Source organism: Scyliorhinus canicula, chromosome 2, assembly GCF_902713615.1.
Source record: "Scyliorhinus canicula chromosome 2, sScyCan1.1, whole genome shotgun sequence".
Lineage (NCBI taxonomy): Eukaryota > Metazoa > Chordata > Chondrichthyes > Carcharhiniformes > Scyliorhinidae > Scyliorhinus > Scyliorhinus canicula.
This window is the reverse complement of record NC_052147.1, coordinates 166,777,169-166,793,507: the sequence shown is the minus strand read 5'-3', so window position 1 is coordinate 166,793,507 and position 16,339 is coordinate 166,777,169. Positions and strand designations below refer to the sequence as shown.

The 16,339-nt window shown below is 48.6% G+C and overlaps 1 protein-coding gene across 1 annotated transcript; it reads right to left on the bottom strand.

Annotated features, from left to right (window-relative positions):
• Positions 1-5,976: 5,976 nt before the first annotated feature.
• On the bottom strand, positions 5,977-7,188 carry LOC119961478 (gamma-crystallin S-1-like). Its single transcript, XM_038788845.1, has 3 exons — positions 7,149-7,188; positions 6,812-7,054; positions 5,977-6,327 (listed from the first exon to the last, which is right to left on the bottom strand). The coding sequence occupies exons 1-3, from the start codon at positions 7,155-7,157 to the stop codon at positions 6,052-6,054; spliced, it is 528 nt and encodes a 175-aa protein (XP_038644773.1). The 5' UTR covers positions 7,158-7,188; the 3' UTR covers positions 5,977-6,051.
• Between the last annotated feature and the right edge of the window lie 9,151 nt (positions 7,189-16,339).

Sequence of the window (16,339 nt, the reverse complement as noted above, 5' to 3'; positions counted from 1 at the left end):
CTGGGTGTTGAGTTGTCGGTACACTTCTTTGCAGTAGTCCGTTCTGTTCAGTATGGCGGTGGCCCCTCCTTTGTCTGCTGGTTTGATGACGATTTTGTGGTTGGTCTTGAGAGCATGGATGGCATTGCGTTGTGCTTGGGTGATGTTCGGGGCTGTCTTGTGAATGCGACTGATGAATCTGGCATTGACGGGACTCCTGACGGCTTGAGCATACATGTTGAGTCCAGGGCAGCGGCCTTCCGGAGGGGTCTAATTCGACTCTTTCCTCTTCGGTTGCCGCACCACAGATCTCTCGGTCTGCTGTTCCAGTTCATTGGTAGTCTCCTTGGGTTTGCTGTTGGCCTCTTGGGGTCTGTGGAAGAATTCCCGGAGCCTCATTCGCCTGATGAATTCCTCTGTGTCTGCCGCGAGACTGATGGGGTCCATTTTGGTGGTGGTGCAGAAATTGAGCCCTCTGCTGAGGACTTCGATTTCGTCCGGTTGAAGGGTGTAGACGACAAGTTGACAATAGATTTCCCTGTATTGTTTTCTACTGTGGTACCGGGGGTGGCTTGGTTGCTGCTGGTGGTGATGCCGAGTTTCTCAAGCTTCCTGTTCTTGGTGTGCATATAGGTGGCATCGTATCGTTGACTCATCTGGCCTTGGCTTGCAAAATCCTACCAACTCTCCTGGCTTGAGACAATTCACACCTTTTTAACCTGGGGTTACCCCTATCTCTGGATCTGTAGTGACTTAATCACCTGCTAATGCTTGCATTCTAAGCATTGTCTGCCATCTTTTAATTTGTCTATATAGATGATTCTAGAACATACCTCTTCATTCACCTGAGGAAGGAGCAGTGCTCTGAAAGCTAGTGTTTGAAACAAACATGTTGGAGATTAACCTAGTGTTGTAAGACTTCTTACTTAAAAGAAGTAGGAAAGGCCATCGCAATTAGGGATGGGCAACAAATGCTGACCTTGCTGGTGGCACCCGACAGGACCAGAAGATTCCACTGGCGAGAACAGCCCGTCAGGGTTTGCAATATAATTGTGGGGAAAACCATCGTTCCCCTCTCACCCCTTCTCACAACTCTGACCCCCCTCCCCGCTCACATGTGGCCCGATCAAAACTTTCAACATCACAATTGGCCCTCACTATATTTTTCAGGAACACCTTCAGCGAATAGGAATAATAAACATTCACAGTTAATCTGTTTCCTGTCACTCAGTCAACTTTATATCAATGTGGCCACTTTCCCAATAATTCCATGATTTTCAATCTTACGAGCAGCTGAACAGGCGGCAGTTTATCAATCACATTTGGAAATACTACTGGACAACATCAATCACATTACTCTCATCAATTGTCTCCGTTACTTCAGAAAACAAAAAGTTTCATCAAGAGCGATAAACACAATTTGCATTTAACAAATTTTGGGTGTCTTTCCTTAAGTAATCCATATTTCTCCCAGTCACGTACAGTTTGTCCCAGATTAATGTTTCAAAAAGATGGCGCACTATTGAGAGTAAACTGACTAGCTTGTAGTTGTTGAGTTTTCATATTTATTTGATAAGGATGTAATATTTGGAATTCTCCAGACTTCTGACAACATTTCCATATCTAAGGGAGATTGGAAGAATATGACCAGTCCCATTGCAATTTCCACCATCACTTCCCCCAAAGTCCTTTACAGCGGCCAGGATTCTCCGTTTGGAAAACTATTTTTCTCCGCTGTCAGGATTCTCCGTTGCACTGGCAATGCACCCAAGCCCCGGGATTTCACGACGGTGTGGGGCTGCCCACAAAACTAGTGTGGCAGCACGGAGAATCCAGCACCATGTTCTCCCGCTGGGGGTGAATTGGAACGGATTAGTGCTCCCACTGGGAGCGCAACTCAGGAAGGAATTTTGTATCCATCACAATGCAAATTGATGTGCGAAGAATACGAGGGATAGTTGGGGGAATTCCACTATCGGGCCGCCCACCCAAATTGGCAGCTTAAAATAGATGTTTAGGACCCAGGCGTATCCACTGGTGGGCGTGAAGCCTGATCCCACCGCCAGCAGAAGGGCCAGAGCATAGCTGTTGTTTCACCACCCGACTCGGACCTCGATTTCGGCCAGATACCATTGCCCGCCGGAGTTGATTTTTGGTTGAATTTAATGGAAATAAGCAGGGACTCACCAATTGGCTGGAGAACCAGTGGAGCCCCACAGTGCCTTTTTTAGGGAAGGTCCGCCAATTTAAATGGCTCTTCGTCCTTTATAGTTTTAGTCTCCTTACGTAAAGAAGGGCAAACCTGCCATAAAGTGAGTGCAGTGGAGATTCTCTGGACTGATTCCTGGGTTGGCGGGATTGTCCTAAAAGGATAGATTGAAGAGAATGGGTCTGTATTTTCCAAGGCTCAGAAGAATGAGAGGCGATTTCATGAAACTTACAAAATTCTTTGGGGGATCACCAGGGTAGATGGAGGATGGATGTTTGCCCTTGCTGGCGTGGGGAGGTGGGGTATCTATAACCTGTGGGGATAGTTCAAGAATAAGGGGTGGAACATTTAGAATTGAGATTAAGATGATTTCCTTCACTCAGAGAGTGATGGATCTTTGGAATTCACTACCCTCTGAGGGCTGTGAAGTCTCATCATTGACTATGTTCAAGACAGAGATTGGTAATGTCTAGATATTTAAGATATCAGAGATATGGGTGTTGGAACCAACAATTCGACGGACACGTGCTGTAGGATTAGAATAGCGGTTTTAATATACTTACAACAGAGCCAGCCTGTTAGCCGTTGAACTTTCGGTGAACTGGCTGGCTAACCCTGTGGCACAGATCTTTATACAGCAGCTCCAGGGGGAGGAGTACTGCGCGGAGCCAAGGGAGGAGCCCAGTACAAACTCTTGAGTATTCCTAGAGCTACTCCCCCTGGTGGTCAGGTAGTGCAACTGCACTTACAATATTGATACATATATACAGATTATAATACCGTGTGAATGTCATTCACCACAATGGGGAAAGTGCGGGAAAATAGCGTTGAGATAGAAGATCAGTCATCGACAAGATGATTGGCGGAGCAGGGTTGAGAGTTTGAATGGCCGACTTCTGCTTCTACTTCCTTTGTAACCTCACGGCAGGTCAAGGATCACATTGTCTGTGGTTGTCAAAATGACGGGAATTATGAACTTTTATGCATCAGGTTCCTTTAATGGGGTTCCTGGATATGCAAGCAACATTATGGAGTTTGCATGATGAGGCTCTCTATACAAATTCATCTCCTTCTGACATAGCAAAGATAAGCAGGTCGAGTGAGAACAAGGTTTTTTCAGGATTCTGGACTTTTCCATAATGCCGGGTGCCATTGAGTGTCAGCACATATCTTTGTGTACATCTGACCTCAACTCTCTTATGTACTGGAGTCGGTGTAGATCAGTTGGCTGGACGGCTGGATTGTGATGCAGAGTGAGGCCAACAGCACGGGTTCAATTCCTGGCTGAGGTTATCCATGAAGCCCCGCTTTCTCAGCCTTGCCCCTTGCCTGAGGTGTGGTGATTCTCAGGTTAAATCACCAGTACTCTGCTCTCCCCCTCAAAGGGGAAAGGGGTCGATGGTCATCTGGGACATTACCTACTTGAACCAAAACGTTTCAACTCCCTCATACGAAGTTAGTATTTGACTATAAGTAGTGAACCATGCAGGTTAATGCTCAATATCCTGGCAGTAATCCCAATGTCATTAATTCAACCAAAGTCCTCAGTGCCAGCCACGTTATCAGGAGCAGGATTAGTCTATTTGGCCCACCCAGCCTGTGCCACTATTCAATAATCGCATGGCTCCAAAAGCAATAATATGTATCAAAGTGGTAACATGCTTCACTATGCTGGACTGTGTTTATCGACTCAACTTTTTTCCAGACATATCTGCAGTGTTAAAGTCAAAGGCAGTTGAGACATCCTCTATGCACTATTATCCGTGAGAACAGGGAAATAGTTTTTAAGTGAGAGAATTTTAAGGTGAATTAGAAACAGCTGAAAACAGCATGTACCAATCTCAGAAAAAAGTTTCTAACATTTTTTTGATTATTCTTTCGTATCTTCACTTGCACCCAGAGGGCCTGAAATTTGGCACAAAGTAAGAGGCCAAAGAAAAGCTGGTTGAAAATGTTATCAGTGTATCAGAGGAAGGAGTTCGTTCTCTATCTAAACTGTGCTATAATTCATCCATAAATGTTCAGGTAATGTAGTGAAGTAAGAAGATTGTCCAGCCACATCACACCTGAATGAGCTCGGAAAATATGTGTACTGCATGTTGAAATCAGAATCTTGGGTTAAAGACAGAATTGGATATATAAGTGGATGTCTCGGCATCCCGTTTGGATTTCAACATATTTCGGAAGTGAACGAATCATGTTGGGATTATGACACACCAGCATGTATGCACAATTTGAACCAATTCATTCTTGGCAGTTAACATTTTGTAACAACCACATTGCAATTGTTGAAAAAGTAATTCAGAGAGATATAAAATATAAATGTACATTGTTTGTATGTACCAGTGAAATTGACACTCTGCAACCTATCTCACAGACAAAGATTCAGCAAGTATTCGGGCAATGTTTTTGTTTATGTTTAGAAAGCCAGGAAAATAAATATTTTGATGTAATGAGGATGGTTTACGACAGAAGTGTGAAGGAGTGGAAGTAACCACATGAAACCATCATTTTAAAGACACTGACAGCCCATCACCTGGAGTGGAAGTTTGAAATCATTAACACCCTAGTCACATCACTTCCACTTTTTGGGTTCCAATTGAAGTTGGAAGGAACCTTCATGCTTATTGCCTTTATTCCCCCTTTCTTTTATTTTGCCTTTCATATTTTGATCCACAGATGATTAATGGACATGCATCTTTAAGGCAAGTAGCCTGTCTTAAGTTTAGTTGAAGAATCCAGAAGTTTAAGGTGAGATCACTTGCTGGTTTAAACTGGAGATGCAGACATTTAGGCACCAGTGAGAGATGGGGGTTGGGATTTGGTTTGATTGCTTTGCTGGTGGCCAATGAATTGATCCAAAGGGCTGTGCTCTGCATGGTAAGAGGTGGTGATTGCACTATCTCTCTGTCCAGGAAGCCTGTGGGGTCGGGGGTGGGAGGCTGTATTGCTCAAACTATAGAGGCAAGTTAAAATGGGAATTCAGGAACAAGCTAATAGTTAACCAGTTGTATTTTCTGCCTCAGATCCTCGTCGCTAACAAGAGGGATCTGTTTTTAAGTCCTCCCTCACCACTCAATCCAGTCAATGTACAAACATGGCAGTGCGCAGACCTGCTCCTGGCTTTGGTGATGACGACCTGGCCAAGCTTCTCAATGCTGTGAATGAGAGACTTGACATCCTGTTCTCCCGAGGAGGTTGGAGGACTAGCAGCAGGGTCACCAATGCTGCCTGGGAGGCAGTGGCAGCTGCTGTGAGGTTCAGGCAGCAGAACAAGGAGGAGCTCCATCCAATGTCAGAAGAAAACCAACGACCCCCAACGATCTGCAAGGAAAAATTAACACTTCTCTCCTGGCATCAGGTTCCACCTGCCACCCTCAAATTCCCAAACCCACTGGCCACCACCAACAGATCACTATATCTAGCAAAAAGGTGCCTGAAGTACCCAGATAAATGAGATCATTCCCTGTTGACCGCACAAACTTTATGAAAATTGCTTATTGTCACAAGTAGGCTTCAAATGAAGTTACTGTGAAAAGCCCCTCGTCGCCACATCCCGGCGTCTGTTCGGGGAGGCTGATACGGGAATAAGATCAGCAAAGGATTGGCAGTGACCCAGTTTTTCTGCAGGATCAGTCCACACATTTGCTGCTTCTCTACTTTTATATTTTAATGCTGATCGCAAACTTGAGATCACTGTGGTGAGATATTGTGCAGGTTCCCACGGATAAGTCACACTGCTTTGAACAGTTTCTGTCAAGGACTAAAAATATGTGATTTAAACAAGATGACAGTGTAATAGAGAGTATTTATTATGTTAACAACTGATTCAATAAAATAAGATCATATTTTACAATGAAAAACTAGAAATCCCTCATGCGTCTGAAAGATCCGATAGTTGAGTTGTAGCCGCCCCAGTCACTGTATCTCTTGTATTCACCGGGTCTCATGAAGTACTGTCGGCCTCTGTAGTTGGGATGTTCATAGAAGTTCCAGTAACCGTCCATCACATGGCAGGAGTGGATGTCACGGTAACGGAAACGATCGTAGACAGATGGACAGTCATCCATGAATTCCATCATCTGTCCTCCAAAGTCAGGCCTCTCGTAAATCCTCATTCTGTAGTTTCCACCTCGGTACTGTAATAGAAATAAGATTATATTAATGATTAAATAATAAAAATACATTTGTTTCATGTAGTTCGGCAATGTCAATGCATCAATATGGATTTCAATTCTAAATATTTGATTAATCGACAATATATGTATGTAATTATAGTAGATTTTGCAACAGAGTGTCGACATGACACCCAGACGTAGCCCCAGCTTGCACAACCAATACATTAAGGTCCATCTCGCACAACTTAACAGTGTCTGAAAAATTACAAAATTAACTTCAGGGATTGACAGATAGACTTGTCAGTGGATTGGTAAATCAGGCTGGATGTTTGACAGGCAGACAATTAACTACCTGTTAACCACCACTGACCAAAGTTAAAATCAGTCCTGCCAAAACAGCTGATGACTCTTCAGAGCTGATGTGCATAAAGTCAAATGTTCAGCACACTGATCATTTTTAAGGCTTAGTTAGGATACAAAATAAAAATCACCAGAAGTAACTTACATGTGGGTAGGAGCGACATGATCTGATGTTGTCATTGAATCCCATCCAGCGCTGGTAGTCAGGATATTCTCCCCTGCTCAGAACATACTGGTATCCCATGTAATTGGGTTTCTCATACATCACCCACCAGTCACTCTCAACACGGACGGAGTTACAGCGGCTGAAGTAAGGGGACAGGTCAGCACAGTCACTGCTGCACTCATAGTGCCGACCCTGGAAGTTCCTGTCCTCGTAAAAGATAATCTGTGGAAAAAGTCACAGGTTTGTAAATTAATAACTTGTCAAATTAGGCTATGAAGAATTCCAATTCAATATATAAACTCTGATTTATCCTTGCCTTCCCCATATTGAGCTCAGTGGTTTAGCCGAGTAACTGACTATGTTTCACCACTTCACACAGTTTGGTATTTATATGTTGGACAGAATTGCCTCCCTGGACTGTACTTTTGTTATTTTAATGATTGCAATAGTTTCAACTCAGCACAAAAGCAGCAAAATACATGTCACATACACTAAATAGAACCATTTAACGCACCTGAGTATCACTGAATGTGTATTGCCTCCGTCTCATTTTAATTGTGTGAAGAAGGCAACAATGTATTGGAATCCATTGTGTTCTGATACTGTACAGTGCTTTCACTGACATTACTGAAGAATTGGCATTACACATTCAACCATGTATGTTCCCAATAGTTCAGCCTCAGTGCTGAAGCTGACTGCAAAACCGGTTAAAATGCAGATGTACCTTTTCAGAACAATGTGCTTTTTTTCAGCACTCTACATAATGGCTGATGCATAAATGCCTGTGTGTTTTGCTTCCAGATTGTACTCCAAACGCTATCGAAATTTTAGCAATACACGTAATTGTATGGCGATTAGATGTACATTTGATTTAGATTTATTGTCACATGTACCGAAATGCAGTGAAAAGTATTGGTCTGCGTTCAGTTCAGGCACATTGCTCCATCCATGAAAACATAGAACACATGTTAAATGCATGATGTAAATACATAAACATGGACATCGGGTCTTGCAATTTTTAAATTCATTTTTGTGATGTGGGAGTTGCTGTCCAAGCCAGCATTTATTGCCCATCCCTAGTTGGCCCACAGAAGCTGGTGGTGAGTTGCCTCCTTGAACTGCTGCAGTCCTTGGGGTAGCCACAGTATTATTACTGTGACTAGTCCAGTTCATTTTCTGATCAATGGTAACCCCCTGTATGTTGATTCTGGTGGATAGTAATGCCATTGAATGTCAAGATACGGTGGTTAGATCCTCTCTTGTAGGAGATGGTCATTGCCTGACCCTTGTGTGGCGTGAATGTAACTTGCCTGGATATTGTCCAGGTCTTGCTGCAGTTGGACATGGACTGCTTCATTATCTGAGGAGTCGCGAATGGTGCTGAACATTGTGCAGGCATCCGCAATCATCCCCATTTCTGACCTTATATGGAAGGGAGGTCATTGATGAATCAGTTGAAGATGGTTGGGCCTAGGACATTACCCTGAGGAACTACTGCACTGATGTCCTGGAACTGAGATGATTGTCTTCCAATCACCACAACCAACTTAATTTGTGCATACGGAGTATAGTACTATGACTGTAGCGAAGGTCAACTCAGTCCATAATGGGGCCATTCAGGAGTCTGGTAACAGCAGGAAAGAAGCTGTTTCTGAATCTTTGGTGCATGATATTATGGCTGCAGTGCTGAGGGGTGTTGTTTCTTACAGTGCATACTCAGCAATCTTGTGGGGTGTTGTTACAGTCCAGACTCAGTTTCATATTTTAACAAGTTCTGTTGACCTGAAGCCGCATTAGAACAATAAACAGAACAATAGAAAGTCAGGTGACAGAGTGATCAAAGTCATTTTTAGAATGTTTGTTCTAAAGTGGGAAGCGAGGAGCTGGATCCTTAACCAAACAAAAGTCAGTGAAGGAGGAAAGAGGCGCTGGGTGACTGAAACAGAACATAATTTTGACATAATGGCAAATTCCGTTACCAGAGATGACATCCTCCAGCTCAGAAACAGCAATGTGACCGAGAGTTATTGAATCACAAAATGGAGATCATGGTTCATCCCACTCCACCTGCTGTGTTCTTTGAATGAGTTATCCAATTAGGCACAATCCTCCACAACTTTCCCATAGATTCCAACTTTTTCCTTTTCATCTATAAGTCAATAAAAGAAATCCAATGATAAATAAAGAGTTAAGTGACAATATTAAATTGAAGAAATTACGTACAAAACTAGAATCAAAGCAATGATACTGGTGACTTGGAAAGATACGAGGAAAAGCAAAGGTGACAAACAGATGATTAGTTTGGGAGAAAAGATATTGGGCTGGATTCCCTGATTTTGAGACTAAGTGCTGACGCCGGCGTGGGAACAGTGGTCTTTTATGACAGCAAAAACACATCAACAGGTGCACCGATTCAGCAACTCTAAATAGGCTAGCACCATCGCCACGTGGAACGCAACCGGTTCCAAGCAAAATGGCATCGTGTTAGTCGGGTCCGTGATTGCCACACACGAGAATCATACGCTGTAGTTGCACTTAAACGATCCATCCCCCACACCCACCGTCCCACTCAACAAGGTGGCAGGAATTAGAGCTGTGCGATGGTTCAGGAACGCTGAGCTGGACACCCTCATGGACGCCGCGGAGGACAGGCAGATGATCCTGTACCCCGGTCCGGGAGGAAGGCCACCAGAAGCTGCCATTCACCATGCCAGGGCGCAGGTGGCAGACACGGTCAGCGCTGTGGGCAATGCTGTGCGGACTGGCATCCAATGCAGGAAGAAACAGCACAACCTTCTTAGGGCGGCCAGGGTGAGTAGGCAGTGCTGTGCCCCTGGCACTAGCCCTGCACCCCCCACACACCCGCAACCTGGCCCCTTTCCCACGAGGACATCCAAACCCCCCACCCTGCCCCACATACAAGCACCCATGCCAGCCGCAATGGCCTGGTCACTGCTGCCATCATCTCGCCAACCCCTGGGCTGCATGCGTCGGAACGTATAACAGTGTCGGTGTTTGTGTTTGCCCACCCACCCCCAGGAGAAGGCCATGCACAACCGCTGGGAGGGGGACCACCAGACCTCGGCCCCTCACCATGTCCGTGCAGAGGCCACTGGGCGTGGTCAGCGGCCCAGAGGAAAGGGAGGTCACCAAGGCGGAGGTCGGCAGCGGGCGAATAAATGAGACCCAACTTAGTTGCGGATCCCCAGAACACATGTGTGGACCCCCCCCCCCTATAACTCGTCACCTTCCTCAACTCCACCCCCCCAACCCGCACCCCCCTCAACCCCGCCCCCCTCCTCACAACCCATTCACCCCCGCAATCCACATAACCCCGCCCCCCACCCCCCCCCCCCCATGACCCCCCGTATCGCTCCCTAACCATACATGCCGCCTTGTGACACACAGGACATACTCCACCATCTCAGAGACCATCACCTCGGTTGGGCAATTTCCTGGAGGGGCTCCTGGAACATAATCTGGTGCTTACCACACATACTATCCGGTACAGCAGGTGGCGGTGGAGCCACCGAGGAGCCGGACAGTCGGAGAGCAGGTCAGCACGAGGAACCAGCTGCCGCACAGACGGGTCGCAGGCTCCTGGAACGTCCAGTCCCAGCCACAGTTGAAATACAGTCAGGGACCCAGGAACTCCAGGAGGGGATGACAGCAGGCGCAGGTGGAGGAGTCCATCCACGTGCAGGAGCAGGGGGTGGTGTCGGTCATGCATGCCACCCAGGCCGACACCGTACGGGTTGTGTCCGCGGTGGAGGCAATGGTGGTGACAGTATCGGATATGGGTCAGATTGTGCAAAGCCTGGGGCATTCTGTGCAGGCGCTAGCCGAGACCCAGGACTGTGTTGCCCCCTCACAGGCAGCCATGTGCCAGAGCCACCTGGACATCGCAGCGACGCTCCTCAACGTGACCCAGTTACAGCAGGCCTAGGCTGTGAGCATCAGCAGCATTGCCAAGGCCCTGGTCGGCGTGGCGCAAACACTGGGCGGGATGTCCAAGTCCCAGAGGGAAGTGGCCCAGTCCCAGAGGCATGTGGGCCAGTAACTGGCTGATGTGGCACGGACCTGCAGGGTGGTGGTACAGTCCCAGGTGGAAATGGTCCACTCCCTGTGCTCCATGGCCCCAAACGTGCAGATCCTGTTAGAGACCAGAGAGGGCTTTCAGGACTGGCAGTGCCAGCTGGAAGGGGGACCTCAGGGGTGGTTCCGCTCGCTCCCCCGTCCCATGGAGTAGCCCGGGAGCCATTGGGCACCCCGAGGGAGAAGGAGACCCCTGCAGGGGAGGTGCCAGAACAGCGCAGCACCTTGGACTCTACTCCCTCTTCCCCATCCATGGTGCATCTGGTGGGCAACGGGCAGAACAGGGCAGCACCATGCCACTCGGGATGTCCGAGCAGCAGCCGAGCCCCACCAGGCCAGGTCGCCCCAGAAGACTTGCGCCAAAGGGGACCTTTACGCAGGGCAGGATTCACAGCAGTCCACCTTCACTCCTGCTGTACCATCTGGGGTACCACCTAGGCATAGTGTAAGGGCCCGTAAGGCCAGAAAACTAGACATCAGTTAAGTTGGCATGGGTGCAGGGCACAGTTTAGTTATAGGGGGTCTAGGGCACATACTGTGTATATTTGTTCACAATAAACGCCTGTTAACACCTTTGAAACCTGCCTCAGTGCTCTGTCTGATGGGTATGGGGGTGGGCCGGTCAGTCCTGGTTAGGGGGTGTGGGGGACCAGTGCAGGCCCCATGGGTGGGCCATGCTCCCCACCCTCCCTCCCTCCCCTCCCCCACTGCCTCAAACATGCCCAGCACCCCCTCCCCAGGGATTCGACGGGACCGTGTGATGGGCTGGCCAGCTCACATGCAGGGATCACCCAGTTGGAAGATGCTTCTGTGGGCATGATTCAGACACTGTCATACGATGTGGATCACAGAGCTCATCGCAGAGTGGGCTGTCATCATCCTCCATCCCATGGACCAGACCTCCTGTCACCGCCAACCCAGGTATGTGTCTTTGAGGGGGTGTGCATGCGGATGGATTGTTGGTGTGGGAGATGAGGGGGTGTGGGGCTGGGATGGTGGTGTCCGTGCCCCTGGCCAGCAACCGTCCCCTCCCTCTAGTTGGTTAAACATGATGCGACGAGGGTATCTCATGTGCTCTGTGAAGGCGTGGTGCGGCCTCCTGTGCCTGCCCGGGTCCTATGTCCCGCTCATTGTTCCCCTCCCCCACATCCGCCTCTTCGGATGAGGCCTGCCCTTCCTCCTCATCCTTCTCCAGCATATCGCCCCCTCTGCTGAGCTAGATTCTGGAGGACACAACAGGCGACCACGATGCAGGCGATCCTCCCAGACACGAAATGGAGGGGCCCTCCAGAGCTATCTACCACCTGAAGCGCATTTTCAGGACTCCGAAGCACCGCTTGACCACACCCCTGGTCGCTGTATGGACATCGTTGTAGCGGGTCTCCACGTCGGTCAATGGCCTCCGGATAGATGTCACCAGCCACAACGGCAATGGGTAACCCCTGTCGCCCAGCAATGCCAGCCCCGCAACTGGGTTGGGGGGGGGGGGGGGCAGGGGGGGTTGGGGATGACTGAGTGTGTCGGTATGAAGGAGTCATGCACGCTCCCCGGGAATGGGGCGCAGATGTGCATGATGCGCATCTGTTGGTCGCAGACCTGCTTTATGTTCATGGAGTGGTAGCCCTTCCTGTTTGTATGTATATAGTGTCATGTTATCCGCAGGTGGCCGTAGGGCGACCTACATCCCGTCGACCATCCCCTGGACCCGGGGCATCCCGGCGACGGCAGCGAACCCCATTGCCCGGGCATCCTGGTGGATGCGGTCCACATGGTACTGGATGTACTGATCCTATTGCCTTATAGGGCCTCCTTAACTGATGTATGTGAAATCCTGGGCAGGTCCCTACTCTGCGAATAGAATGACCCCATGGCATAGAATTTCAGCATGACCATCATCTTCAAGGCCACCAAGAGCAGGTGTCCTCCCCCATACCCCTGCGGTGCCAGGTGTGCCATCATCTGGCATATATGTTGCACTGTCCCTCTGCTCATCTGCAGTCTCCATCTGCATGCCCGTTCCAGAAGGTGCTCAAACGTCATGCGGCTGTGGTACACGCGGGGCCTCATGATGTGCCTCCTTGGCACCTCCTCCTCTTCTTCGGCCTGTCGAGCAGGCGGCCCTCCATCCTGTGTGACTGCCACCTGCCCCTCTGCAGCCTGCTCCTCTGCTGCAGTCTCCGCCTCCTCTCTGAGTGGCCTCCGCTCACACTGCCGCAGGGCATCTTGCAGAGCTGCGGCCGTAGCCAAGGCAGTCAGCACGCAGGTTGATGCCCGAAAGCCATTCGCTGCAGGGGGTGAAAGGCCAACATGTTGGAATGGCACATACTCCCGTACCCATCCAGGTTCCATGGACAACATTGTGGCCCCCGTTAGCACTGCGGGCCCCACCCACACATGACCCACCCCCCCACACCTGCCCCGTTGGTATCAGGCGTCATCTGGCGCCCCGGTCCTGGCGCCCGTTCCTGCTGGCGTTGGCTGGCACTGCCCTCACTGGGGGCTGCGTGTGTGTGGCCCTGGGTGGTACTCGGTGGGTGGGTGCTGGTTCGGTGGGGTGTTCGGGGGAAGGGGTGCACGCTGTGGCGGGGGGTGAGGCACGGGAGTGGTCGCACCAATACGGACGGTGTCACTGTGTAGAACCAGTGGCCAGCATGGGTGGTCAGCAAGATGGCCACCGTAAGGGCGGTCGGTGCCTGGGCACCGCCTTAGTCCTGTGGGGGGCACCCCGGCTGCTCGGCCTGTTCCTCCCTTTCCCTCCCCCGGCCCTGGCAGGGGCCCCACTGCCACAGCCAGCACGGCCGGTGTCCGGGCCAGCAGCCCGCAGTCACGCCCCACCATTTCCTACCTCCTCTCTCTCAGCAGCCAGAATTCCAGGTTCACGATTTTTATAACCTCAAGTGAACGACGCTGTCAGGAACTCGGCCATCAGACCATAAGATATAGAAGTAGAATGAGGCCACTAGGCCCATAAAGTCTGTTCAACCATTCAATCATGGCTGATATTTTTCTCATCCCCATTCTCCTGCCTTTTCCCCATAACCCCATATCACCTTATTAATCAAGAACCTATCTATCTCTGTCTTAAAGACACTCAGTGATGTGGTTTCCACAGCCTTCTGCGGCAGAGTTCCATAGATTCACCTCCCTCTGTCTGAAGAAATTCCTCCTCATCTCTGTTTTAAAGAATTGTCCCTTTAGTCTGAGATTGTGTCCGTTGCTTCTAGTTTTACCTACAAGTGGAAACATCCTCTCCACATCCACTCTATCCAGGCCTGGCAGTATCCAATATGTTTTAACAAGATCCCCCCTCATCCTTCTAAACTCCAACGACTGCAGACCCAGAGTCCTCAACCGTTCCTCATACGACAAGCTGTTCATTACACGGATCATTCTTGTGAACCGCATCTGGACCCTTTCCAAATCCAGCACAGCTTTCCTGAAATACGGGGTCCAAAATGGCTCACAATACTCCAAATGGGGTCTGACCAGATCTTTATACAGCCTCAGGAGTACATCCCTGGTCAGGCATTCTCGCACTTTTGACATGAATGCTAACACTGCATTTGCCTTCCTAACTGCCGATTGAACCTGCACGTTAACCTTAGAGGAATCATGAACAAGGACTTCCAAGTCCCTTTGTGCTTCTGATTTCCTGAGCATTTCCCCATTTGGAAAATAGTCTAAGCCTGAATTCCTCCTTCCAAAGTGCATAACCTCACAATTTTCCATATTGTATTCCATCTGCCACTTCTTTGCCACTCCCCTAGCCTGTCCAAATCCTCTTGCAGCCCCCTGTCTTCCTCAATACTACCTGTCCCTCTACATATCTTTGTATCATCTGCAGACTTAGAAACATGCCTTCAGTTCCTTCCTCCAGACCATTAATGTATATTGTGAAAAGTTATGGTCCCAGCACAGACCTCTGAGGCACACCACTAGTCACCGGCTGCCATCCTGAAAAAGACCCCTTTTCCCCACGCTCTGCCTTCTGCCAGTCAGCCAATCCTCTATCCATAGCAGGATCGTATCCTTAATACCATGGGCTCTTAACTTATTTAACAGTCTCCCATGTGGCACCTTGTCAAAGGCCTTCTGGAAATCTAAATACATCACGTCCACTGGTTCTCCTTTGTCTAACTTCCTTGTTACCTCCTCAAAGAACTCTAACAGATTTGTCAGAAATGTCCTCCCTTTGACAAAGCCGTGCTGACTCAGTCCTATTTTATCATGCACTTCCAAGTACTCGCCGATCTCATCTTTTAATTTTTTAAAAATGCATTTGGAGTATCCAATTCATTTTTTCCAATTAAGGGGCAATTTAGCGTGGCCAATCCACCTACTCTGCACATTTTTGGGTTGTGGGGGCGAAACCCACGCAGACACGGGGAGAACGTGCAAACTCCACACGGACAGTGACCCAGAGCCGAGATCGAACCTGGGACCTCAGCGCCGTGAGGCGGTTGTGCTAACCACTAGACATCCGTGCTGCCCTAATCTCATCTTTAATAATGGATTCTAAAATCTTACCAATGACCAAAGTCAGGCTAACCAGCCTATAATTTCCAGTTTTCTGCCTCCCTCCCTTCTTAAACAGTGGTGTTACATTAGCCACTTTCTGGGACCCTTCCTGCTTCCAGTGATTCTTGAACGATCATCACCAATACCTCCACAATCTCCTCAGCTATCTCTTTTAGGACCCTGGGATGTAGTGTGTCCAGTCTAGTGATTTATCCACCTTCAGATCTTTCAGTTTCCTTGAACCTTCTCCTTAGTGATGGCCACTGCACTCACCTCTGCCCCCTGATTCTCCGGGAGCTCTGGCATCCCACTGGTGTCTTCCACCTTGAAGATTGATAGAAAGTAATTGTACAGTTCCTCTGCCATTTCTTTGTTTCCTGTTACTACTGATCCAGCCTCATTTTCCAGTAGTCCAGTTCTGTTTCTGCCTCTCTCTTACCTTTAATATATTGAAAAAATCTCTTCCTATCTTCTTTTATATTACTAGCTAGCTGGAACTCATATTTCATCTTCTCTCTCCTAATTAAATTTTTAGTTGTCCTCTGCTCGCTTTTAAAGGCTTCCCAATCCTGTGGCTTCTCACTAATCCTCGCCACTTTCTATGCTTTTTCTTTTGCTTTTATGCTGTTCTTGACCTCCCTCGTCAACCATGGATGCCTTGTCCTCCCCTTAGCATGTTTCCTCCTCTTTGGAATGAATTTTTGCTGTGCCTCCCAAATAACCCCCAAAACCTCCTGCCATTGCTGTTCAGCTATCCCTGCTCGGCTCCTTTTCCAATCAACTTTGGCCAGCTCCTCCTTCATGTCTTTGTAGTTGATGTGTTGGGCAGGCTGGGTCTATGTGGACTGCGTTTGATGCAGTGTAGCGAGAGACAGACTCCAACACTTAATGAGA

Coding starts and splice junctions, on each gene's coding strand:
- LOC119961478 (XM_038788845.1), bottom strand. Junction 6,328..6,811: donor CATGTCGCTCCTACCCACAT/GTAAGTTACTTC, acceptor TTTCTATTACAG/TACCGAGGTGGAAACTACAG.